Raw genomic sequence first — 24,203 nt, forward strand, 5'->3', positions numbered from 1 at the left:
AGAGCAATTGGCAGCGTGAAGTGCAGCACCCCAGCTGGGAAGCACTGTCCTCCAGGAGGTGTCGTCCCTGTGGGGTGAGGGATAAACCTGGCGGAGTTCTGCAGGGATTGGGTGATTGGTTGTTCTGGGAGAGGCCGGGTTAACGTGTTTCAGTTGGTGGCAGAGAGGTGGTGATTAAATTGGAGTGTGACTGGGCAATATTGCTCGGTACAATGCTTCCTGTGGTCAAGCTGTTGGGTTTGCAGAGTTGTGGAGTATTGGTAGGGGAAAATTGCGTGGGACCAGGAGATTTGTACTAGGGGTCATGTAGAGTTGGTGCAAACTACAGAAACAAACAAAAACAACAGGAAGCATGGATTTTAAATAACTGTATTAATACTGACATAATCCACATACAGAGAAAAGCTTTACATAGCTATCTAAGATGGACTCCATTGCTGGAGAATCACCACCTTTAATGTATCTAGACTCACAACACCTCTGGGGGGCAGGAAAGTGTTGTGATCCCCCCATTTGACTGACATTTCAAGTGACTTGCTCAAGGTCGCACAGGAAGTCTGTGGCAAAGTAGGACATTGAACCGCGGGTTTCCTGAGGGCCCAGCTAGCGTCCGAACGACTGTCCCGTCCTTCTTCTCACTTACGTTCCTGACTCCAGAGCAGCCGCTCTGCTCTATCCCCCACTGTTCTTCTTGGTGACAGCCAATGGCGAAGAGCTTCCAGCGTATTTGAACAGCAAGTATCAGGAGATGTCACCAACTTTGCAATATAGATATAAAATAAACCTAGAACAAGAACTGTAAGACTGGGGCAAGACCAATCTGACATGCCAGTTTTACATGTTTACCAGGTTGCTAATAACAAAATAAGTAAAAAAACCCATTGTTTAGAAAAATACATTTTTTTTTAACACCGCAATATCCCTTTAACAGATGGCGCTTATGTTGGTATCTTGGCTACTTGTATCCGAGCAGTCTGAGCCTACATCTGTACTCGCATCTGCATTGTCAGCCCCAGTCTGATCTTTGGCAAAGTTGATGAAAACCTAAAAGTTTAAAGGAAAATATTGGTTATGTGACAAACCTAAAAAAATAAGTCAAGAAATTGCCAAAAAAGCCTTTTTTTCCTATGGACCATAGCCCTGGGAGGGAGGGATTCTGTGGTTGGGATGGGATTTCCAAAAGGAGTCTGAGAAACCTAGGTCTCAAATGGGATTGGGGCACTTACATGTCTGGGGCTGCTTTGCAAAGCCCAGCTTTAATGTATATTTTATATATACACATGTATACCTATATACACACATCTACCTATATATTTATATGGTGTACATGCGCAATCCTATATATATACACACACACACACACATCTACATTATATACACACACCCTTCCATTCTACACACACACACCCTATTACACACATCTACACACACAATTCACTCTCAGAATTGTATCTAGGATTGCAGGGTAATAGTTTTGCTTCCAGATCCATTCACTTTGCACTACTCTGCTAGTACAAAGGGGCTGGACAGCTGCCCTATCGGATCAGCTGAGGATTCACCTGTCACAGAGGAATCGCCAGGTGGCATAAAAACTAGATAGCTCCACCACACCACCGGGACTAAAAGTGGGTCATCTTGGGGGCATGACTGCAGAGCCTAGTGCTCCAGCTATCCCCTGCCAATGGGATGGTCCAAGCAGGCCTAACTCAAGGTAGCCCTTAAACTTGGGTTTCTCCTACAATATTGTATACTGGTGAAAAAAGTTTTGAAGTGGAAATGGAGGGAATGTAACTATGGCACCCACATTACAAACAATCATAAACAAAATGAGTATTACAACAGAATCTAGATGCCCCACCTGAGATCGGGGCCTCACTATATAACTATATAGAGGCAGATCCTCAGCTGGCATACGTTGACGCAGCTTCACTGAAGTTCATGAAGCTATGGCAACCTACATCAGTTGAAGATCTAGTTCATACTAAGAAAAGAGCAGCCAAAGAGCTGGCAGTCTAAATAGACAAGCAAAAGCTGGGAGAAAGGAATATTATCATTTTACTGATAGGGAATGAAGCACAGAGAGAGAGAGTGAATAACTTCTGAAGTCAATGGCAGGGCCAGGTACTGAAGCCACAGCTCCTGACTGCCAGCCTGGGTCCCTAACCACAAGACCACTCTTCACTTCGGAAAAATGTGGGTTGAAATTCTGCCTTCATTTACACTTATATAGTCCCACTGAAATCAACAGTACTGAACCGGCGTGACTGAGGGCAGACTAAGTCCTTTGTGCCATGTTTTCATGTGTGTCACACACAACTTTGCTTATGCATTTTACCAGCGCTACCATACGCATCTGGAGACAGAAGTGCGAGAAGATGCACGTACAGATGTGCACACTCAAAAGGCAAGCGGAATGAAGCCCCTTTCAATATGTGGTCCAATGTGTCTGTTAATCAGTTCATGTCTGAAACGTATGCTGAATTTCTTACCTCCTCTAGAGTGGTTTGACTCACTGAGAAGTGCCTGATTTTGAAGGCTATTTTGTTGGTTTCCAGAAGATGAAATATGTTTGCTACTCCTCCTGCGGAGATGGGCACGTGATATTCCACCATGTTGAGATGCCGGTCCTGTGGGAACAAGAGCAGAGTGACAAAGTCAAGTCACTGCCACCTGTAAAAGGTCCCGGCAGGCCATACAGCTGCTTGGGTGTAGTATAAAAAGGTAGGGGAAGCTGACTCAAAACGGAATTAAGGGGGAGGATCTGTCTTCTCCCTTTCTGACTCACTCAAGTGAGAAAAGCCTATGGGCAATGACTGCCTAGTGCAGCAGTTCTCAAACTTCATTACACCGTGACCCCATTCTGACAAAAAAAATTACTACACGAACCCCAGTGCCCTGGGTGACTCAGAATAGTTAGTATTTTAAATAAGAAGTGCTTCAGCCCCCCACTGCCGCCTCTGAAGCTGCGGGCTAGGGTTTCAGCCCCACCACCAACTCCAGAGCTCTGGGCTGGGTCTTTCTGCCCTGGTGACCCAATCCAAATGGGGTCTCAACCCAGTTTGGGGTCATGACGCACACTTTGAGGACCGCTGGCCTCATGTGTTTCCAGTGAGTTGCTTTATGTTTGTGGTACTCTTTGGTGGCCAATAAACAAGCCCTGAGGAACAGGGGTTTGGAGCTTTATTTCTCTTTCCTGGCTGGTAAAGCTACTCCCCAGCTGACGTGCTAGTTAGTCCATTCTGTAATGTCAGCTAGCCTCAGTGAAGACTGAGAAAGCTGGAGAAGAAATTTCTTGCATGGGAAATATTGTTGTGCAACAAATATCAGGTATATTCTGGAATCTATGTGAGGATCCAACTAAAACTTCTATTATCTTAGGCTTTTGGGGAAGACTAAAGTGCATGACGGACTAGCGTTTGGATGGATGACTTTGAAAGTTGGCGTTACGCTAGAGGGTTGGCTGGTCCTGCTTCAACACTGTGTTACTCCACCTTGATGCCAATGTAATTCTATCACCAGAGGCACTGAGTAATCCCAGCTCCCACTGAAAACAAGTGGAGCTAGACAACTAGGGAGGTGGTGGAATCTCCTTCCTTAGATATTTTTAAGGTCAGGCTTGACAAAGCCCTGGCTGGGATGATTTAGCTGGGGATTGGTCCTGCTTTGAGCAGGGGGTTGGACTAGATGACCTCCTGAGGTCCCTTCCAACCCTGATATTCTATGATTCTAACTCCAGCCTTCTGTAGCACTGACATCAGTGGGATTACTCAAGTGAGTAAGGAGTTGCCAGATTAGACTCCTCTCTTGCATGCTCACTGTTACCATTTGGCTGTGTTTTTAAAGCCACCTAGGAAATCTGGATGCTCTAATTCCATTGAAATTAATTGGACCTCGGTGTCCAAACCCTTTTGGCAGCTCTGTAAATCTGAGCCTTGCCTCTGCTTTGGAAGAAGGAGTTGGGTGTACAATTCCCTTATGCTTTGAGAGCATAATGCTCTGGGCAGCTATTGCTGAGTCAAAGCTGTGGTCAGAAGAAGCTTACAAGATATCCATTGTGAATATAACAGGTTTGATATGGGATTCCATTCTCAGTTCCCCCAGCATATGGTCTGATCTATCCTGCTTACCTTCAGGCACGTATCTGGAAAGTGGGACTGCATTAACTCCGTCAGAGCCTCCGTGCTGACCTCGCTGCTCATCAAGTGCATCTTCACGGTGAATCCTCTTCCAAACCTAGACAGAAAATCAGAATGCATGCTGCACAGCAGGTACGGAACAGACACAAGAGAGTCAAGTAGCCTTGCTGGAAGCTCTCGTGAAACAAAGCCAGCCCCCGAGTAACTCCAGTGAGGTCAACAGCGTCATGCTAGGAATAAATCTGGATCAGCAATCCAGTCAGGGTGATCATTAATAAGCTGTGAAGTTCATCAATATCATATGTTTTTAATTTCCATATTAAAGTCGACCAAGTTATTGTGTCATCTGTGTAGAGGAACATGCCTCTCAAACACTGAACAAAAGCTTCATGGAGGCAGAACATGCATTATTGAGAGAGCCGGTTGACAGTTTGTTAACAAAATGTTTTTTTGTTGGCAAGTGTCGATTTGTAGAATGCTCTCAGGTCCTGGGTGGATGGGAGAGGGAGAGAGAACTCCCAACCAACCCCAGAAAAGCCAAGTGGCTAGAGCACTCACTTGGGATGGGGTGACCCTGGTTCAAGACCCTGATCTGCCTGTTGTGGAATAGGCCCTTGAACTTGGTCCCCCTCACTACAGCTGAGCGTTGGCTAGTCTGGGGTGGGACTCTCTCACTCTCAGACATGATGAAAAGCCTCGGCTTCGTTCAGCTGCAGAATGAAACCCAATGCCAAAACCCCAACATTTATCACAAAACAGAACTCGTTTGCCAGCCAGCCCCCTGCCATTATTTATCACAGATTCTCAGAAACAAAAGACAGAAAGGCTTTCAGTGACGTACAGGGTTTGTTCGCTTCGTGTTAATGCCCTGAATACACACAGCTAGATCCTCAGGTGACGTAAATCAGCATCCTTCAGTGGAGCTCCACTGTTGTTCATTAGCTGGGCATCTGGCTCTAAATGCAATACAGTGAAAGGATAGTAGATACATTTTACTGACCTGGTCTTAATATGTTGCAAAGAGCCAAGGCACTGGAAACGTCCATTCACCATAATAGCCAGCCTGGTACAGAGAGCTTCACATTCTTCCATGCTGAAAAGCAAACAAAGAAACTCTATTCCAGGAGTGGCCAAACTGTGACTCGTGAGCCTCATCTTTTATAGTTAAAGTGCGGCTCGCTGAGCACTCCTGCTTCCCCCATTCTCAACCTACCACACTGTGGGGGGCGGGGGGGAGAGCTCAGGACCTCTGCCTTACAACAGGGTGGTGGAGTAGGGGCTTCTGCCCTGTCGGGAAGGGGAGTCTCGGGGCTTCAGTCTGGCAGGGTGCACCTCCAATGGCTCGGGGCCTCAGCAGGAGTGGAGCTGAAGCCCCAAGCCCCGGCAGATGCTTCCTGCGGGGCAGAAGCCCCAATCCCCTGCAGGCATGCCCGGACTCTCAAACTTCTGAAGATTGTCATATGTGGCTCAGAGGATCGGTAAGTTTGGCCACCCATGCTCTATACAGTCACTGAATGGGAATAAAAGAAACTCTAATGGCCAGAACATTAATGGTTTCCCATGAGCTACTCAGGAGATTAACCTGTAACTCATCATCTTAATCACCTCACCTCAAATCTTTATCTGGCTCTTATTCCACTAGAATAGGGAGGGCCCAGGTCCTCAAAGATAAAGATATTTAGGCATTTAACTCTCTTAATTATCTTTGAGGACCTGGGCCAAGGATCCATTCAGTGCAAAGCAATCACACATTTCCAGGAAGTGTTCAGCATTTCCTGGATGATCTTTCTGGATTTTCTTATTACATGTTATTGCAGGTGCATGTTACTAAAGATGGGCTCAAGCAGCATAATGCAGATCCAGATACATTTTTCTGCTGCTGTGATTCAGAATTAGGATTCAGTCCATTATACAGACTTGGAAAACTTGGAACTGGAAATGTATTTAAATTTCAGTGCCCCCAAAGTTCCAAGTACCGAGGGAACATTGGGGGCACTGAAATTTGGCGGGCCAAGGGACATACTGGCCGCCGCTTCCAGCAGCTCTCATTGGCCTGGAGCAGCGAACTGAGGCCACTGGGAGCCGCGATCGGCCGAACCTGCAGACGTGGCAGGTAAACAAACCGGCCGGGCCCGGCAGGGGCTTTCCCTGAACAAGCGGCGGAACAAGTTTGGGAACCGCTGGTCTAGGGTGTTCCAAAGTGCAGTTTTAGTTTGGGCTTAATAAAGCATAAAGGCAGCCAGTAAACTCTACCTGTGGGAAGTGAGTATCACGGAACATTGGTTCTGGACTTCCTCAGTGATGATTTTCCAAAGGTGTCGTTTAGCATTAGGATCCATTCCAGAGCTTGGTTCATCCTTTAAAAAACAACAACAAAAAACAGATTGTAAGTTTCAATAGGAAAGAAAATGTCATTTCTCTTCCTCTCCATATCTGCTCTTTGTTTAGAATGGTCATTACAGACAATACAGCTACCAATACAACCACTTAGCTCTTATATGGAGCTTTTGGTCTGTATTATTTGTATGTATGATGGCAGTGCCTAAGATGAGACCCCCCTGGTGCTAGGCGCTGTACAAACACATACTAAGAGGAAGTCTCTTCTCCAAAGAGCTTACAAACTAAATAGATACAGAGGGGAAGTGACTTGCCCAAGTTCACATAGCAGGTTTGTGGCAGAGCCCTCTCCACAGCTAAGGACCTTATCTGAACATTAAACTAATTTAGAAACACTCTGGCTGCCTAGAGGATTTGGAAACGCACTTCCCATTCATTTCAAAATATCAATTGATTTGAAAATCTCAGCCTTGCTCTTCCTAGCGCAAAACTGACTCTGATAAACATCCCTCTATGTAGATGTTCTATTTCACACTTCTATAAATAACAACTTATTAGTAAATTGTAGCTGCGATCCAAACATGAGGTAATACCAGACTGGCTCTTTGTCTCCACACCTATCTGTCTTTTGGGTAATATCTGCTTCATTTACGGACAAAACAAGTTTTCTGTCTTCAGGATTCCATAGACAATAAGCTACAGATGAGTAACAGTATGTCGTGCCCCACCACATTCATCATCAACAAAATTACCAGCCAGCTTCCTATTGTAAAATTGTTATTGTTGGTGACAATGTATTATACTAAGCAGAAAGAAAACAGCTTGTTATTCAGAAAGCAGCTTCTGCTTAGACAACCTCCTCTTCTCCCTTTTTATTGAGATTTTATATGTAAGAAGAGAAGTTAGAAGGAATTATATAAATTTAGGGGTGGCGCTTCAACGGGTGTAAATCAGAGCTGTACTCATCTGGCCCAATGTTTGGAAAACTGATCACTAAGTATTGCAGAATTTACAACACAGCAGTGGCAGGTGGTCTGGTACTTTGTGGGGTTGGTTTCTCCAGTTTAAAAGACTTATGTTGCCTGTGGTGTGACTGAGTGAATGTGCTATGAATGGCGTCTGAAAGATCATCTTCTCTTGGTTTTCCCCCCCTTCTCTGTTATGTTTATTTATGCTGAAACATTTTTCTGATCCTCTCACACTTCCTTTTCTTTCCTACGAGCCCAAAGAGTGCTGACATGTGGGAATAAGGCTGGTTGCCTTAACAACAATTAGGCAGAAAAGACTGGGTCTAATTGCCCTGATTTAATCCTGAAAGGCCAGGTGAGGCTTGTTGAGGAAAGCAGAGAATGAGGCCAATCGGAGCAGGGCCAGAGAAAAGCAATTGCTTAGATGGTATGGGGGTAATTTAAACATTGGCCACTTCTGGATGCCGAGTGAACTAAACCTGGTGTGCTAGGGCTATGCCCTGGAGAACTGCAAGCTGAAAAGCCTGACTGGGAAATCTGAACTGCGACTTTGGGCGTGCATGTATGGAATGTTTTGTGTGCGTCCTTTCCTGGCTGTCTGAAACTGTGGGTGACCCTCAAGAGAGAAACCCCTGTGACTCTTACATCAAAGCCAGACCCACTGCTTGAGGCATCTCTTTGACACCAGCAAATGGCAGTTTGCTCAAAGAGAACATTTGTAGTTATGATCCTACTTCAGAGCAAAACTCCAGTATAATGTAAGAAGAAAATGTTAAGCTACATTTAGGTGAAACATTCTAATATCCTCCATGTGGCAAGAGATATATGCTTTCTAGATTGTATCTTAAAGGAACACTACTGTTCTGGTTCTGTTTTTCACCCCATGGCAATTTGGGGCCACTGGTACAGACTATCTGCTCTTTTCATCCCCTTCTTGCTATTCCAGGGAGGGCGTGATCACATCTTAAATCTGATATGGACATTGTAGATAGACAATAAGTATGGAATAATGTGATGGCATTTTCGGTTCCTTTCCTTTTAAGAGCAATAGGGAGACACCATATAGTATTCGTGAAGGAGCACTCATGCAGAGCCTCTGGATTTCTCTCTACCGCTGCTCGTCTGAAGTAGGGGCATTTCAGACATGTACAGTCAGGAGGATAATGATCTCCGTATACAGCATTGGTTAGACCACGCTTGGAATACTTCATACAGTGTCCACATTTTGAAAAGGCTATTGGAAAATTGCAGAGGGTTCAGAGAAGAGCCACTAAATAATGTGACGACAGGAACAAAGAATACCTTAGAGTGAGAGACTTAAAATGCTCCATCTGTTTAGCTTACCAGAAAGAAGATTGAGAGGTGGCTTGATTAAAATATGTAAGTACCCTCCTGAGGAGAATATAGTGGGAACTAAAGTGCTCTTTAATCTAGCTGAGAAAGGCATAACAAGAACCAATGGCTGGAAGGTAAACACCAGATAAATTCAAATGAAAAATAAGGCTCAAATTTGTCAGCGAGGCTGATTAACCATTGGAACAAGCTACCAAGGGAAGCGGTGGATTTTTCATCTCTTGATGTCTTCAAACGAAGACTTGATGCCTTTCCGGAAGAAATGCTTAAGTCAAACACAACTTATTAGGCTCAGTACAAGGGTAACTGGGTGAAATCCCAAGACCTGTGTTATACATGTTGACCTGTGACTCCTGACCAGACCCTACAGAGGTTATAAGCCAAGCTTGATATATAGGTATAAAATATTGCAGGTAATAAAATTGCTTTTATTAGTTATGAGTGACCTAGGGTTATAAGATTTAGTAACGAGTGCATTACAATACACAAGTGCACAGCAAAGAACAAATTAAAGGAATGCTAATGAACTTCTAGGGGATTTTTAGTATGTGTAACCATGAGGTTAACTTCTTGAATATATTGGAAACACTAGGAAAAGTATTGATGCAAAAAGCCATATCAACGATCATAACAGCAATTATGATTTCCTGGAAACCCATAAATGGACCGAAGGCCAGAAAATGATCTAACCATGCTCATGGGACATGTGTGGGTATTCAGGGGAAGAAGGTCTGAGACATAAAATAAGGTGTAAATCCAATCTTTAATTGGGATCATCAGAATGACACAGTTAGCGACAGCCAAAACCGTCATCACCACTTATTTTTCTTTCCATCTTCACATCTAATGGCCTCCATAAGGTTGCAAGTAAGCACAATGCAGTAAACCACTTTGCTGTACTTATGCATATTGATTTTTCTATCATTTCAGTTATATTTGTCTCTACTAACTAAAGTCCAAAGTTTGTGTGTGTGCTTCACCAATCTCCAACTCAGCAACATTTCTTACATAGCTGCTGAGTAAAAGAACCTGTGATGAGTGACTGATGCAATTTGCACTTTAAAATTATCCAAGGCTATGGACGGGAGGTCAGAATAGATGATAGAATGGTTCCTTCTGGCCTTAAAAGCTACGCATTTTTTCATTGCAAAATTTCTGATTTCTTACCAGCAATAGAATTGATGGATTACCAATAAGGGCCAGAGCAGTTGATAACTTTCTATTAGTGCCATAGCTGCACATCGAGGTGACTCTGTCTTTGTACGGCATCAGATTAAGTCTATGAAGAAGCTGATGTACAATCTGTGGGTACAAATAATAATAATAATAAAAACTTGGTTTACATTGAGAATTACACCAACCATAGAATATCTGGAACAAGTATGTATTTGCCAACAATTCAGGACCTAATCCTCAACAGGTGCAAATCAGCTACACCGATTTACATCAGGAGGGATCTAGCCCTCAGTCTCTGGTGGTTCAGATACTATAATTAAATGTCCTTTGAAATAGCATATTGCTGCCAGGTTGGGTTTCACACCACAGAAGTCTTTGAAGTGTGGAGACTTGCTTTCAAATACACGTTAAAATACATAGGAGTTCAACGATTTCACAAAGACCCCTTGGGATCAAAACATCAGGGACACAACTTTTACTAATCCCTTTTACAAATTCCAGCTTCACTTGTTCATTTAGGACTTGATCTAGTAAACACTTACTACTGAAGTCAATGGGAATATTTGCACAGATGTCTATGAAGGGAGAGTTTTAACAGCATGGCCCAGTTCTAAGTCAATTCATGTGACCCTGTGTTACAAAACAGTCAAGTTCTGTGACCATCCCACAACCATCTAGCCACAAAGCAATGAAGTCCCAGGTTGGAAATTCATGATTGTCATCCTCATTGTTTATTATTACACATAATGGCCTTGATCAAGACCACTGAAGTCAATGCAAAGACTCTCACTGACTTGACTGGGTCCCAAGGGAACTCTTCAGTCAAATGGGTCTACTCACTCCTTTAATCTGTTTCTCTGGGGTGCCGTGTAGCCGAGCATAGTAGTACATGTGCTCTTCCACTGTCAGCAAGTCATCCAAGGCATCTTCTTGAGGGCAGTAGCCGAAGAGCGACCAGTGGGTGTCATCAATGTCACTCAGGGATCTGGATCAGGAAAGGTGAAAGGTCATTTTATAAACACTTCATAAGTCTCCTATATGCTCTATTAAACAGGAAGGAAACGTATCCCCCACTGGGGCAGGAATGCTTTTAGTTCATGATAGCAAGGCCTGTGCAGATCTGACATTCTTAGCTCCTAAAAGGAAGGATTGTGCGTCTCACACTGAGTAGTACCTCACACTGCTTGTATGTCCAGTGGTTTTGATGGGCCAGTTTCCAGTGGCCTTACTCATGTTTAAAGCTAAGATTTAGACATGGGTATTTTTAGTAAAAGTCACGGACCGGTCATGGGCAATAAACAAAAATTCACCTGTCCGTGACTTTTACTATAAATGCCCATGATGACTAAATCTCTGTGCTGTGGGGCCCCGTTCCAGCAGCGGAGGCTGACTGCCCCACAGTGGCCTGCTGCTCCAAGGCCCACAGAGGCCGCTCTCCTGAAAGCCTCCAGGGCCGCTGCTCTGGCCGCCCCCGGGACCGCTGCTGCTCCAGTGGTCCCCACGGCCGCCCCCGGGACCAATGCTTTGGCCCTCCCTGGGGCCATTGCTCTGGCCACCCCCAGGACTGTTGCTTGGGTGATCCCCGGGGCCAACTGCTGGCACCGGGGACTGCCTGAGCAGCTGGTCCTGGGGCCACTCCAGCAGCGGCCAGTGTGACTGGCCCCTGGGCAGCCCTGCAGCTGCGGAAGTTATGGGGGTCACGGAAAGTCACAGAATCCGTGACTCCCATGACCTCCATGACAGACTCGCAACCTTACTCATGTTTAGTAGCACTTTACTCCATCATCAGACCCACTGATTTCAGTGGAACCAGTTGTGGAGCGTGATATTATTCAACAAGAGAAAGGGTGACAGAATCAGGCTCTTAATGACTGAGGGCCAGATTCTGATCTCACAGTGGTGTAAATCTGGAGAAACTCCATTGACACCAACAGAGTTGCACCAGCATAAAAATTTGTCAGTGAAATGAGACTCAAGACCCGAGGAAATAAATATAATATTTTAAATGGCTGAATTTTCTGCTTTTTATTAAGTCTAACTCTTTTTAATTTGCTTTGTTGATTCATCCAAGCCAGGGCAAATGACAAATTGTTTTCCAGACAGCCTTGTTGATACATCACTTCTGGATAGCTAATCCTCCATACCCAGTTTGATCCCGGACTCTCAATCTTCCACTGGTAGCCCCGATGTCTCCTGTTAGCATTTTAAAGATAGTTGTCTTTCCGGCACCGTTCACGCCAAGCAGCCCGAAGCACTGGTTTATGAGACAGAAAGAGAGACATTTAGCATGCTGCATTTAATGCTAACGTATTGCTATGCAGCGAGTGCTCAACGCGACTTGACACTTCTCCTCCCCTGGCCCTTGAGCAAGACGAATTATGGAAAAGCCTCAGGCAGTCAAAGTGCATATAAATATTATAATGGTGGTTGTTTATTGGGCAGTGTATTGCAGTGTGTATTAGGCTCCTCTGTTTAATATAGTAGGAAATAATGGATGTGTCTATAACACTAGCCTTCCTTTTATTGCAAAGTGCATTTTCATATGTAGGCCATGTGAAGGATCAAATCCTGATCATTTTACTCTTGCAATCCCATGCTGCTGCAGCATCACTGTCATTGGTACTTGCATTGGCCAGATTAAAGCTAACTCAATATGTCCACATGTGCTTCAGATCATACCTCCTACAGCAGTGTAGACAGACCACAAGTACTCCTTTTCTAGTCACTGTACAGACACTCAGTACCATTCTTAGGCCCTGGTCCTGCAGACGCAGACAGATGGGAGAGGAAGCAAAGGTATAGAGGGAGAGAGAGTCAAATACACAAATGGCAGTTAGGAGTCTAATTCCCACTGGCTTTCATGGGATTTAGGGTGTATCTGCCATTTATGCCTTTGAAAATCTCCCCCACTGAGATCAGAGGCTAGATTTTCAAAGAGTGTCAGCTCCCATTTTCCCAGCATGCTAAGCTCTTCTGAAAATCTGGCTGTTGGTGTCAAACTGGGATCTCAGCAATTCTGAAAATCTGGCCTTGCCCAAGATCACCCAGCAGGCTAGTGGCAGAGACAGGAACGGAACCCAGGTCTCCTAGTCCCATCCATTGGCCCACACTGCCTCTCTAACTGCCCATCCCACTTTCCAAGCCCAATGCAGTCTGAATAAAGAGTCATGACTACATTTCTAATGGTAACTGTAAATCCATGACAGACAAACAACCAATGATCAAGACCCCACTGTGCTAGACGCTGTATAAACACACAGTAAAAAGATAGTCCCTGCTGGAGTGCATTCTCTAGATTATCATAGTTTCCCTCCCACCTTTCCTTTGTCTTGTCTATTTAAACTTTCTGAGGCAAGGACCATCTCTCGCTTTATGTCCATGCTATCCCTAGCTCCAGGGGGTTCTGATTTCAGTTGGGTTCTCTGGGCTCTACTATAATACAAATAATCAATGATACTCAATAGATGGAGGTGACGAATACCAGAGGGAAGAAAGGAAGGATGAGGTACCAGTAAAGCAAGTTATTGTCCAATAAGTTGCTGTCAGATGGTCTCCCTGAGTCTTAAGCAGGGATTGGGAAGACAATGAGGAAGTGGCTTGGAGGACATTTTCTAGAGGAGAGGCTGCTACTGCCATAGCCTGCTTGCTTACCTCTCCTGCTGGGATTCCAATGCTGACATTTTTGACTGCCATGATCCTTCTGAGAGGAAGATGGTAGATCTTGGAGAGGCTCTGGAGTTGTACCACGTCGACGTCTGCTCGGCCAGACTCAACCCGCTCCCTCTCAGCCTGAACGTCTTTGTCTTCATCAGCTGCCTCCAGCAGAAGCGGTGGCCTGCCATGCACTTTGTCGAACAGGAATCTGAAGGCGAAGGAGACAGGTGACTTTACATTCCAGATCTGCGTGTGCAGAGGACTTAGTGTCTTTTCAGTAAAATTGAAATGAGATCCTATTATATGCTCTCATTATATTAATTTAAAACTCTCTGCTATTATTATTCCATGTACGAAGCTTAAAAACAAATGTTCTTTCTTTATGAAGCTTTTCCTTGTATTCAACAAATGCATTGCTTTTGGTGTCGGTCCTACATCAGGGCAGCTTTCAGTTTTGATGACAGTTTTTACCGTTTGAATTTGGGGGGCAGATCATGCATGAACTGAACCCAAATCAGCTTGGGCTCAAGGTGCCCCTGTATGAATTGAAGGGGCTCTGGATCTGCTGGCCCCAGAGCCACTCTTCCGATCAACCCATCAGCATCCCGTGGCACTGGAGACCTGAAATGGCAGCCCTTTGAGTTGCCTTTCCAACACAGAATGGATACAGTCAGCCAGGCCTGTTCTTTGAAATTGAACTCACTGGCCTACACAGGTATTACAACAACGAATACCTCTCCCTTCCCGGGTACTGGAATTGTCCGGCACATGCAGAATTAGCGCAGGATAAGCAATTACTCCCAATGCCCATAGAGAGGGAGGTGCAACAAAAAATTAAGGTGCACACATTTCCATTAGTCATCACTATAACCACAGATAGATATGGGAACTGCCAGCAGAGAGAGCTTACACTGAGTTTGCAAAGCGTTGAGTAAGTTTATGGAGCTATGCAAAATAATTATAATTGATAACGATGACAATGTCAACGACAAAAGCACTGAGCTCTGTTTTAATCTACATCCATTGTAGGAATACCGATGTTACTTACTCTAATATACTAGACCAGACTTTCTGAATCATCCCGTCATGCATTAAGAGCCGAATTGCAAAGAATATAGTGCCCTGGATAAACATGCCAAGCAGCTTGGAGCTTATTCTGTCCATCTCAAAGGTTCTGTCAGGGTAATCCACGCCATAGGCTTTTAAGAAGCCCATCAGCGCCTGGTGCTGAGACAATTCAATCAAGCTATATCCAAAGCAGAATTGTGGAGAGATCAGGAAAACGTGCCTCAAGATTTCAGAGAGATCATGCAAGCCCTGAAAGAAGAGAAACACCAATGATCATTGTGACTTTATTCTTGGGACGGCATTGGGACTGACGCCTGTTTGGGCTTATTGGCCTATCTCAAACCACAGATAAATCAACAGCAAAGAGCTCCGAAACGGTTTGTTTCACAATTGCAAGGAATTCAGGGTGGGAAAGTCACTGGGAGTTGGTGCCTAACTCCCTTAGGTGCTTTAGAAATGGCACCCTTCTAGCCAGCACCCAGTGATCATACTTCCTGGTACAGATCCTTAGTTCTTATTCCAGCTTGTTTGCACTGCTCAGGTAGCAGGCAACCACCAGAACGGTGCTCTGAGGCTGCAGCTGGGAATTCTCCTGATGCAGGGAATGCACAGGTGAGGTAAAGCTGAGTAAGCAGGTTGCAGACTGGTGTTCTTCATGAAGTTGGGGTAGCTATCTAGCTGCGCTAACCCTTGCGGCCCATGTGCTCCCCATCCATGGAGCCTCAGAGCTGTGGATCCATCCCGCTGCATGCTGAATTGCAGGGCATCTCCATGAAGCTCAAAGGGACACAGGTAGTACCCAAATCCTTCTTCTTGCTTTCTGTAGCACAAGCGCATCAGTTCTTCTTGGTCAAGCAGCTCCATGCCCACTGACAAGGAGACACGTTTGGCCCAGGGAGTTGCTAATGCATGACAAACAGCCAAGCACCGAGCCTAGCAGTGAAGAGCTCCTGTATAATATCGTTATTCGCTAACACTAGCAGTGAAGACTGCTGAACACTACTGACATTACACATAGCACATTGGATATGCAATAAATTAGCATGGAAGGAGATTGTCTCCATCCTGATGTGGCTAGACAACTACAAATGACATGATCCAAGGGTTTAGTAAACAGGTACTGCCTGACAATGGGACAAGGGCTGATTTTTTTTTAATTAAGGAATTGTCCTTGTAACAAACAAAAAAAACCAAAGCTTACATTTTAGCCAGGACGGATTCTCTAAGACACACGAGAAGTAGATCTATTAAAGAGCAGTGCTCCACTTTAGGGAAATGTCAGTGCCTTCGAGGCACTTTTCCCTTTGTATGGACAGGAATTCATTGTAGAGATCACTTGTTTCACAGTTAGATGACAGAAGGTTCGTCTGCTGATGTAGCCCTTGGGGCACTGAGATTTAGTACTCAGCCTCAGTAATTTGCACTAGGGAAACTTAACTCCCAAAACAACCATCTTTCTCAAAAAGGTGGACCCGCATTCATTCCCTGATCTCTCCCACATGCATCTGATTTCCCCCTCCCAGATGTCCACTCCCATCTGCCTCTCTCTCCACCCTTAGTTCTTAATCACAGGGGGGAGGGGCTTGGGTAAATTAAATGGAGAAGAAAGAGTCTCATTTGCCCCATGTTTGGACCTTAGAGAACCTCACCAGATCTCTAGAGTAATGTCCCCTACTTGACCTGCCTCAAAACCTTGAAAAACAATGGAAGTCCACGGGTATGATCCAAAACCCATTGAGATCAACGGAAAGACTCCCACTGACTTCAGTAGCCTTTGACTCAGGCCGCAACGTGTGTTAGACAGACTTGGAAACCAATCAGTTTTCTAAGAGTTAACATGGGGCTTCTCTACATGGTGCATTAGTAGTACTGTTTAAAACGGGAAACATTAGCATACACTAGGAAATTTTCAGTGCATGCCAGCAGCAGGGTCCACCCAGGCCAGTTAATGCGCAACACACTAGTGTGCACTAGAATTTACACTCCTTTAGTGAAGACTGATTCATCATGTAGACAAGCCCAAAGTGTTAGTGAGCTCTTACCTGATCAGTAGCCTTTTCTTGGGAAAGTAGAAACACAACCGAATGAGTAATGATGGTATTAATGCTAAAGGACAAGTTGATGCTGACATAAACTATGAAGGCCATTCCTGTTTCCTTGAAGATCCCAGCCAGCAAGTACATCCATGAAAACGTTGCATATCTGTAGATCACCGGCAGCAGAGAGAATATGAAAGTAATTTAAAGAGTGGTGAAAACTGGCAACAAAATAATTCAGCTCAAGCACTTCTGCCTCACTCGCTATACACAGGCGGGTATAGTCGTAAGGATGCCTATTTCTCATATAGCGCCTTTCATCAGCAGATCTCTTCACCACCTTTTAACCTCACAATGCTGCTCTGAGGCAGGGGAGAATTATTAAATTGTCCTGATTTTTTTTAAATTTGGGAGTGTCACTGATATTTTGACATTTGAATAGTTTCAATCAGCTGTAGTTACAATCCAGGCTGTTTCTGTGACCTTGAGCATATCGGTTTTTGGTGTTAGTTACGAACATTTAGAGCTGCTATTCAGGTAAAGTCTGTGTAAACAGGAAATAAAGACAACCATGCATCATCCACCCCAACCATGGTGTCTTGGGTCTCTGTAATCTCTACAGTTTAAGCGGTCACCTTTGGTCCACCCCTGTCTAAAATGGGGATAACAGTTCTTGCCACATCTCTCCCAAGCCTTCTGAAGGCTAACTAGTTAATGTTTATCAAGTGCTATCTATATTACGGGGTCAGTTCTGCCTCTCCTATTCTGCCAAGAGAGAGGATTCCCAGTAGCGGTGATGGGAGAGTCGTACAGCTTTGGTCAGGACTCCAAACCCTAAGCAAATCCCCCTCCACCCCACCATGGAGTCATATTCAAATAACTGAGCCACACACTTACCCGAACATCATCATCAAAAGAAATACAGCCACGAGGTTATTATCATTGAAGAAAGCAGGTATTTGGAAAGCTGAAATAACTCCTATTGAGAGGGCAACCGGGACCATAAAAAGAACCTGTGAAATGATATTAAAGAGTTTATCGTAGTCAGAATAATTAATACTCTAATAGAGCTACATGCAGCTTGTACAGGGGAGGGCATGACACCAGGTGTCAAGTTTGCTCTAGAGGTGCAGTAAGCTGTCCATCAATGAGAGGGGAGACTTTAAATTCTGTTTGGCCCTCCGGAGCATCCCAGTTTTGAACCCTAGGAAGTGTGGGCATGAAAGGCCTAGATGTGAATGAGAAATGTCCCGTGCCTTTCCTATTAGAGAGTCACATTATGCTGTTTACAATACTCTGTCAAGCCAGGGATCTACACAGTAGATGCCTCAAGCGGTTCCTGGTTTCCCCGACTTTGGGATTTCAGAGAATTTGCTAGTAGGTGTTCAGTGAGAAATATCCGGTTGCTGAGAGCTCTGGATTAGTTTCAGCCTGCTGAATAGTGATTGCAGTTAGAATGCCGGGGCTATTTCGATCGGCTCATTTAAAAATCTGCGGCACCAACTTGAGAGCCCGGAGCATGAAAGCAGAGGTAGGCCAGAGTCACAGTCACAGGTCTATGACTAGTGACTCAGCGCCAATTCTTCAAACCTGGCTGCATTTATGGTGTGTTCAAATCCCTCGTTTGCACTCACAACCAGGAGCTGCTTGTTCCATTGCCCAACTCCATGAGCAGGTTTAGGCGGATAGTTCTGAATATTTGGCTCTGTTGTTATTATTCCTATTCCAGTGGTGCCCAGCAGCCCTAGTCATGGGCCAGGACCCCCTTGTGCGAGGTGCTGTACAAACAAAGAACCAAAAGACGGCTCCTGCCCCCAGAGGGTCATGTGGAGTTAATCAAATCTTAAAGCCTTGCCTCTCCTGGGATTTAGCCAGCAGTGTAGCCGCATTGCAAACTGCTAATATAGGTACATTGACATCAGCACAGCACAGTTTGCATTGATGCAGCTTGCAAGCCAAGGTAAGCTGCACCTGCACAATTCAAGCTGCACTGCTGCAAAGAGTGTCTATGCTAAGAGCCAGGTCATGGGTGCTTCATATGCCGCCCCCTCCCACCCCCACCATGGTACCTGAGTGCCCCACAGTCATTAATGTACCCTTCCCATAACCCTGTGAGGCAAGGCTGTGCTATTATTACCATTGTGCAGAGGGGAAACTGAGGCACAGAGTGCATGACTACACAGCAGCTGGGTGGGAACCTCCCAGGTGAGGTAGACAGGGCTCAAGATAATGTGCGAAAAATGGCTGTGAGCAGGCACATTGCTGCTCCAGGAGACACTCAGGCTGGCCACCCAAGCTCAAGCCCTCCCAGCCTGGAGCCTGGATGGTTAGCCTAAGCGGCAACATCCACACTACTATTTTTAGCACGCTGGCTCCATGCTATCTGCCCAGCTGCCGTGTAGACATACCCAGAGCAGCTAAACAACTTGCGCCAGGCCACACACTCTGTGGCAGAGGAGGGAACTGAAGCCAGGTTTCCAAAGTCTCTGGCTAGCACCCTAACTCCCAGGGTAGCCATGCCAGTAGCTAAACAGAACCCAAAAAACCCCTCTCCCTGTAGACATGGCCCGCAGCAGTTTCTGCCACAAGCTGTGTGAGCCTGACTGAGGGACACGTCCAAGTTAGTGTGTGTGGTGTGGGAGGGAGATGGGGGGTGGGAAGCGGAAGCTGCACGAAAAGGATAACGTTTACAATGGGTGCCAGAATTCTGACATCCTGATGACCAAAATAAGAATCAGTTACATGGCGAGCCAAACAAACTTGTGGGGGGAAATCCTGAACAATACAAAAGAGAAAGCAAATTCATGCTGTCAGATAAACATCAACTCAGATGAGCTGGGGGATCATCTATTGGGTGAAAAGGTTCTGTTTCATTGCCACCCCCCTGAGGTTATCTTCAGCACTTTCAGTCGTCATGATTTTGTTGTGAGCCTTGCAATGCTTGCTGGTTTTCTTAAAACCTCAGCTTCTGGAGTCAGGTGAGAATCTCACCTTTTTTTTTTTTTTTTAAGTAAGTTCCTAGCTCCTTGTGGTTGAGGAGAAAACCTTGAAAATGTGACCTTTGAGCACCATAATGGCTCACAAACCATAAGACAAAGGGGACTATGGAATCCTGAAAGGGACATTTTCAAAAGACGTAAAAAAGCGCGGGATCCTTTTGAGGCAGATAAGTCAGATATATACAGCACATCACCCCTGACCTGACTAACAGTAACAGAAGGTAACTTTTCTTTGATGTCAGGAGTTTGGAAACCTTTATATATTATATTACTTAACCCACCAGTTGGCTTTTTCCAATCTTGCAAATCTCCACCAAGAGATGTTTACAAATGTAGGATCTTGTATTCTGAAGGTTCCAAGAGTGTCTGCCATCTGCAGTAGAGTTCTGAAGATGGGTCATATCCTGCAGCCCTTCCTCATGGGAGTAGGAGCTGCAGGATCAGGTCCATGAGCCTTACCCAGATGTATAAATCCTGGATGACAACAAGAATTCCACCTCTGCAATCTAACTTCAAAGGCAATTTGGCATCTACATGTTAAAAACTAAGCCAAGTTTTGGTCTTTGCCATGTTGATCTCTTATAAATCTGCTGAGGTTTATACATACCCCAGTGTTATGGTTCACAATTAATAATCGGTAATGCTTTTGAGAACAAGACCTAGCTCTTTTGGTAGTGATGATATTAATAAGTCTAGGTAACAAACAGAAGTGGGGATTTTTCACTCTAGAATCCTGTTCTCTGTGCATAAAAGTTAAGTAATTTACCAGGTCGTAGATGAAGTTAGTCACCCAATAGCTTGTCACGCTGATGCCTGAAATATGCTGCAGTTGCTTGGCTTTGGTTTGATGTTCTTTCACCACATAAAGCACAAAGCTGGCTGTTGTGATGGAGTAGCCAATCAGGACAGACATTGAGACTAGGATATCAAGCAAGCTACTGAGCCTGAGGAGAAAAGGGGAAGAAAGACAGAGTCAATGTTTGATCTCCCTGATTTAGAAGACAATATTCATAGCTTAAAAAAAATCAAGGGCCTGATCCTGCCAACATTCCCTACTGGTTGTAGAGACCATTCAGGGTGGTACCCACTAAGGCTGGCAGAAAGGCTTTGCAGGGTGGGGGACTGTGACAGCAGATTGTTTGGAAAGGCAGAAAGAAAAATACGTTATTATCATTGCTGTGGCCGTGCTCCAAAACTGATGCTGTTTCTATAATGTCCCCACATTTATCAGGCCTTCTGGGAAGAAACTCAAAGGGAAATCAGTAGCGCTGTAGACATGGGGGAGACAGTTTGCTTTTGTGAAAAGAGCAATTAGATCGTTCAGAAAAAGTTATTGACCAATTTAGGTGTTTCATGATTTCCGGGCAGCTGTTTTGCTCCTATTGCCACTAAATGAATCAGAGCAGCAGGTATCAGCCAAATTAAACCGCTTACATGACTTGTTCTTTACTCTGTCCACCGGGATAGGGATGACTCACAATGGAAATACCTACAAAAAGAAGAGAAGTAGTTTTGTAACATGTATGGTGAAGTTCCTTGTTAGGCGTGGAGGCTGGAAGTAATGCCGGCTACCGGTTATGGAAGGGAATCTGGGGCAGGGGGAGGGGGGTTCTGCTCTCTGCCACTGATTCATGGCATCATCTTGGGCAGAATTTTCACAATTGCCATCAACTATTTTGAGTGGCTCTTGCAAGGCCTAATTTTCAGGAGTGTTCGGTGCCTACAACTGCAGTCAGTGGGAGCTGTGGATGCTCAGCAGCCCTGAAAAATCAAGTCCTGCAGTCTGAATTCAGCAAGGAACCCAAGCATACGCCTTTAGCTGTGTAACTCGTCCCTTTGACTTCAATAGGGCTACTCACCTACTTAAAGTTAGGCATGTACTTAAATAGCTTGCTGAATTAGGGCCCATGTGCTTTAAGTTGGGTGGCCCAACGCTGAAGCACGCAGAGGCCACATTTTAAAATCCTGGCCCTAATGTCTGTGTGCCTCGGTTTCCACATCTGTAGAAGGTGGATAGCACTCACCCACCCTTTGTCCCTGGAAAGAACACCATCCTATGTTGGTACAAAGACTTATTTAATATGTCCGTTTCCAGTGGCCCCATTCAGACTCCAAGTCCTCAGCTGAGAATTGCCTGACCCAGTGATTTCCAAGAGCACTCAATCAAGCCTAGGGTCCTTTTTATCTGCAAAACCCTTGACACCATTAACTAAGCCATTAACTAAGCATTATCCCCATTTCAAAGCAGGGGAAGATAAAGGCAGAGAGGTCGAGTGACACGCCAAAGCCACCACAGGAGTTGATACAGAGTCAGGATTTTAACTCACCTGTTACAAGTCAGGTGCTCACTAGATCACTTGAACAGCCCTCTCCCTATTAGTACCACTATCACTAAGTATGTACTGGAGTGATAGGCAGCTCTTGTGATTCTAGGACATACTTTTGCCCATTTTTGATGAGCTGCCCCATATCTGATAAGTATTATCTTGGATAACCCAGTGTGGAATCATCTTTCACATTCTCCACTGGGTCTCCAGCCTTTCAGCAGACATTGGAATAAGCTTCAGATAACACTGTTTGCAGTTAGGAAGGCAATCAGTATATTTTCTGATGAGAAAGTTTAAACTGAACAGTTCTGTCATGTGAAGCAAGAAAGAAGCACCTGGACCAAAAGAAACAGCCAGCCTCCAGAAATTGGTCTGACTATTGGTTTTAGCCCTGTGAGAAACTCAAGTCTTTCCCAATCAGATTCACAAAATCAGGTCTGTGACAATCAAATGGCAGTGGGTGGCAGGAATTCTCTTACCATTATATGGCATGCAGAGATCTGCCAAAATGTTTGGTTTAAACACTTCCCTTCCAAAGCCAGCATCTAGCCCGCAGTATGGGTTATATCACATATGAAGGGCTTTTGCTCTGTTTAGAAGCAATGAGAATCTATTTATCTACTGCACTGAGATAAAAAAATATTCCAGCAGTGCAAGGACAATCATAAATGGATTAGAACCCACAACCTTACCAAAGTCTATGGCCATTATTCTCACTTATACTAAGACTCCTTTTACACTAGCAGAGTGCTGTAAAGGTGCTTTGGGATCAATCAGAATAGGCCCTGTATTATTGCAGATCTATATTCTCCATATGGAAAAGCCTACGTGTTAATAGCCTGTTTTGAGAGAAGAATGTCGAGTTCCTCTAGGAGAAAAACATTTGTCACTTGCTAAATTAGCCACTAGGGGGAGCCCCGTGAATAGATTAGAAACTGATGCTGGGAATGAAAAGTTAATTGACATGTTTTTATAAGAGCTGTAGAGTTCGTGCAAAGGTTATTTCTTTGGCCAAATCATGCTCAGATTCATGCCAGAGGTAGTCACTTTTTTTTTTAATTCGTATGAAGGAGAAAAATTATCAAGAGTTCTCCTTTCTCTTTCTCCATAACATGTACGATTACTTGTTTTCATGATTACTGATTTTGAGTGAACATATTTGTACAAAATCCACAAAAGAATCAGCTTGATGAAACATTTGTGATTGCCACAGCAATGTCTTCAGAGGCCTGGTCCAGTATTAATAAGACTCCAGGCCTGATTCTCCACTGCTTTGCACCCCGAGTTGTCGTTTACATCTGTGCACAGTAAGAGCAAAGCTGGTGCAAAAAATTTCCATCCTATTTGGCAGCATTTAACACTCACGTTGTACTGGTGTCAATGGCCATGCAGGCGGGGAATTGCTGGCCCTCACAGGCCATTCTTTCCATGGAAATAATGAGCTTCTTAGGCTGTGCAGTGGAGGAAGCTGCTCTCGGTTCCCAAGGCGAAGAGGACTTAACATAGCTGCAGAATGTCGCTTTATACATTCTACAGCCTCCCTGCTCTAGGATGGGAGCTGTGCCGTTGATGAGCCATCTGTGGCATCAGCCCCTGGCAAATACTATTTTGTGAGGATGGATTTTGATTGGCCTCGTTACGGCTTCTTTTCTATAGACTTCTGCAGCATAATACAATAAAAAGAGGGACTCCACTGAACCCCAGTGGATCAGTTCCAATTTCCAGTGAAGTTCTATGGAAGAGGGGACCAGCTTCCATGACTTTTTGGACCTGGAAGAGGCTAAGGTAATATTTTCAAACTTTAAATGCCTAAAATTATGCAACTAAATCCATATTTAGGCACTGAAGTGGCCTGATTCTCAGAGTGTGCCGTTAAATTCAAAAGGAGCTGAGAGTACTCCATGCCCCTGAAAATCAGCCGCCTTCCAATTCGGTGCCTAAATTTATAATGCTGTATAAAGATGGTGGCCTCCGTTTTATGTGCTCTATTCAGTCTGTATCATTGAAGCACGTGGAATGGTGCGATTTGGTCTGCAGTTCATTTTAAGGAAAACAAAAGCGGTGTCATTCGAGAGCAATATTTTTCTTGAGGGATTCAATATAAGTCTCCAGTTGCTAATAACGATGTACAAACAACTAGAAAATGTTT

At 44.6% G+C, this 24,203-nt stretch overlaps 1 protein-coding gene across 1 annotated transcript in view; it reads right to left on the minus strand.

Moving 5' to 3' along the window:
- Positions 1 to 379: 379 nt before the first annotated feature.
- Positions 380 to 24,203, minus strand: part of ABCA12 (ATP binding cassette subfamily A member 12) — a 90,400-nt gene continuing 66,576 nt past the window's right edge. Inside the window, exons 32-45 of the mRNA XM_073306733.1 lie at positions 21,162 to 21,216; positions 20,494 to 20,671; positions 17,626 to 17,741; positions 16,735 to 16,894; positions 14,673 to 14,941; positions 13,622 to 13,832; positions 12,115 to 12,224; positions 10,811 to 10,955; positions 9,962 to 10,096; positions 6,390 to 6,493; positions 5,137 to 5,229; positions 4,128 to 4,233; positions 2,490 to 2,627; positions 380 to 1,044 (exon numbers count right to left, since the gene is read on the minus strand). Coding sequence (XP_073162834.1) covers positions 925 to 1,044; positions 2,490 to 2,627; positions 4,128 to 4,233; positions 5,137 to 5,229; positions 6,390 to 6,493; positions 9,962 to 10,096; positions 10,811 to 10,955; positions 12,115 to 12,224; positions 13,622 to 13,832; positions 14,673 to 14,941; positions 16,735 to 16,894; positions 17,626 to 17,741; positions 20,494 to 20,671; positions 21,162 to 21,216 — 1,940 coding nt within the window. The 3' untranslated portion in view covers positions 380 to 924. The remainder of the gene's footprint in view (positions 1,045 to 2,489; positions 2,628 to 4,127; positions 4,234 to 5,136; positions 5,230 to 6,389; positions 6,494 to 9,961; positions 10,097 to 10,810; positions 10,956 to 12,114; positions 12,225 to 13,621; positions 13,833 to 14,672; positions 14,942 to 16,734; positions 16,895 to 17,625; positions 17,742 to 20,493; positions 20,672 to 21,161; positions 21,217 to 24,203) is intronic.

This window comes from Lepidochelys kempii, chromosome 11, assembly GCF_965140265.1.
Source record: "Lepidochelys kempii isolate rLepKem1 chromosome 11, rLepKem1.hap2, whole genome shotgun sequence".
Classification (NCBI taxonomy): Eukaryota; Metazoa; Chordata; order Testudines; family Cheloniidae; genus Lepidochelys; species Lepidochelys kempii.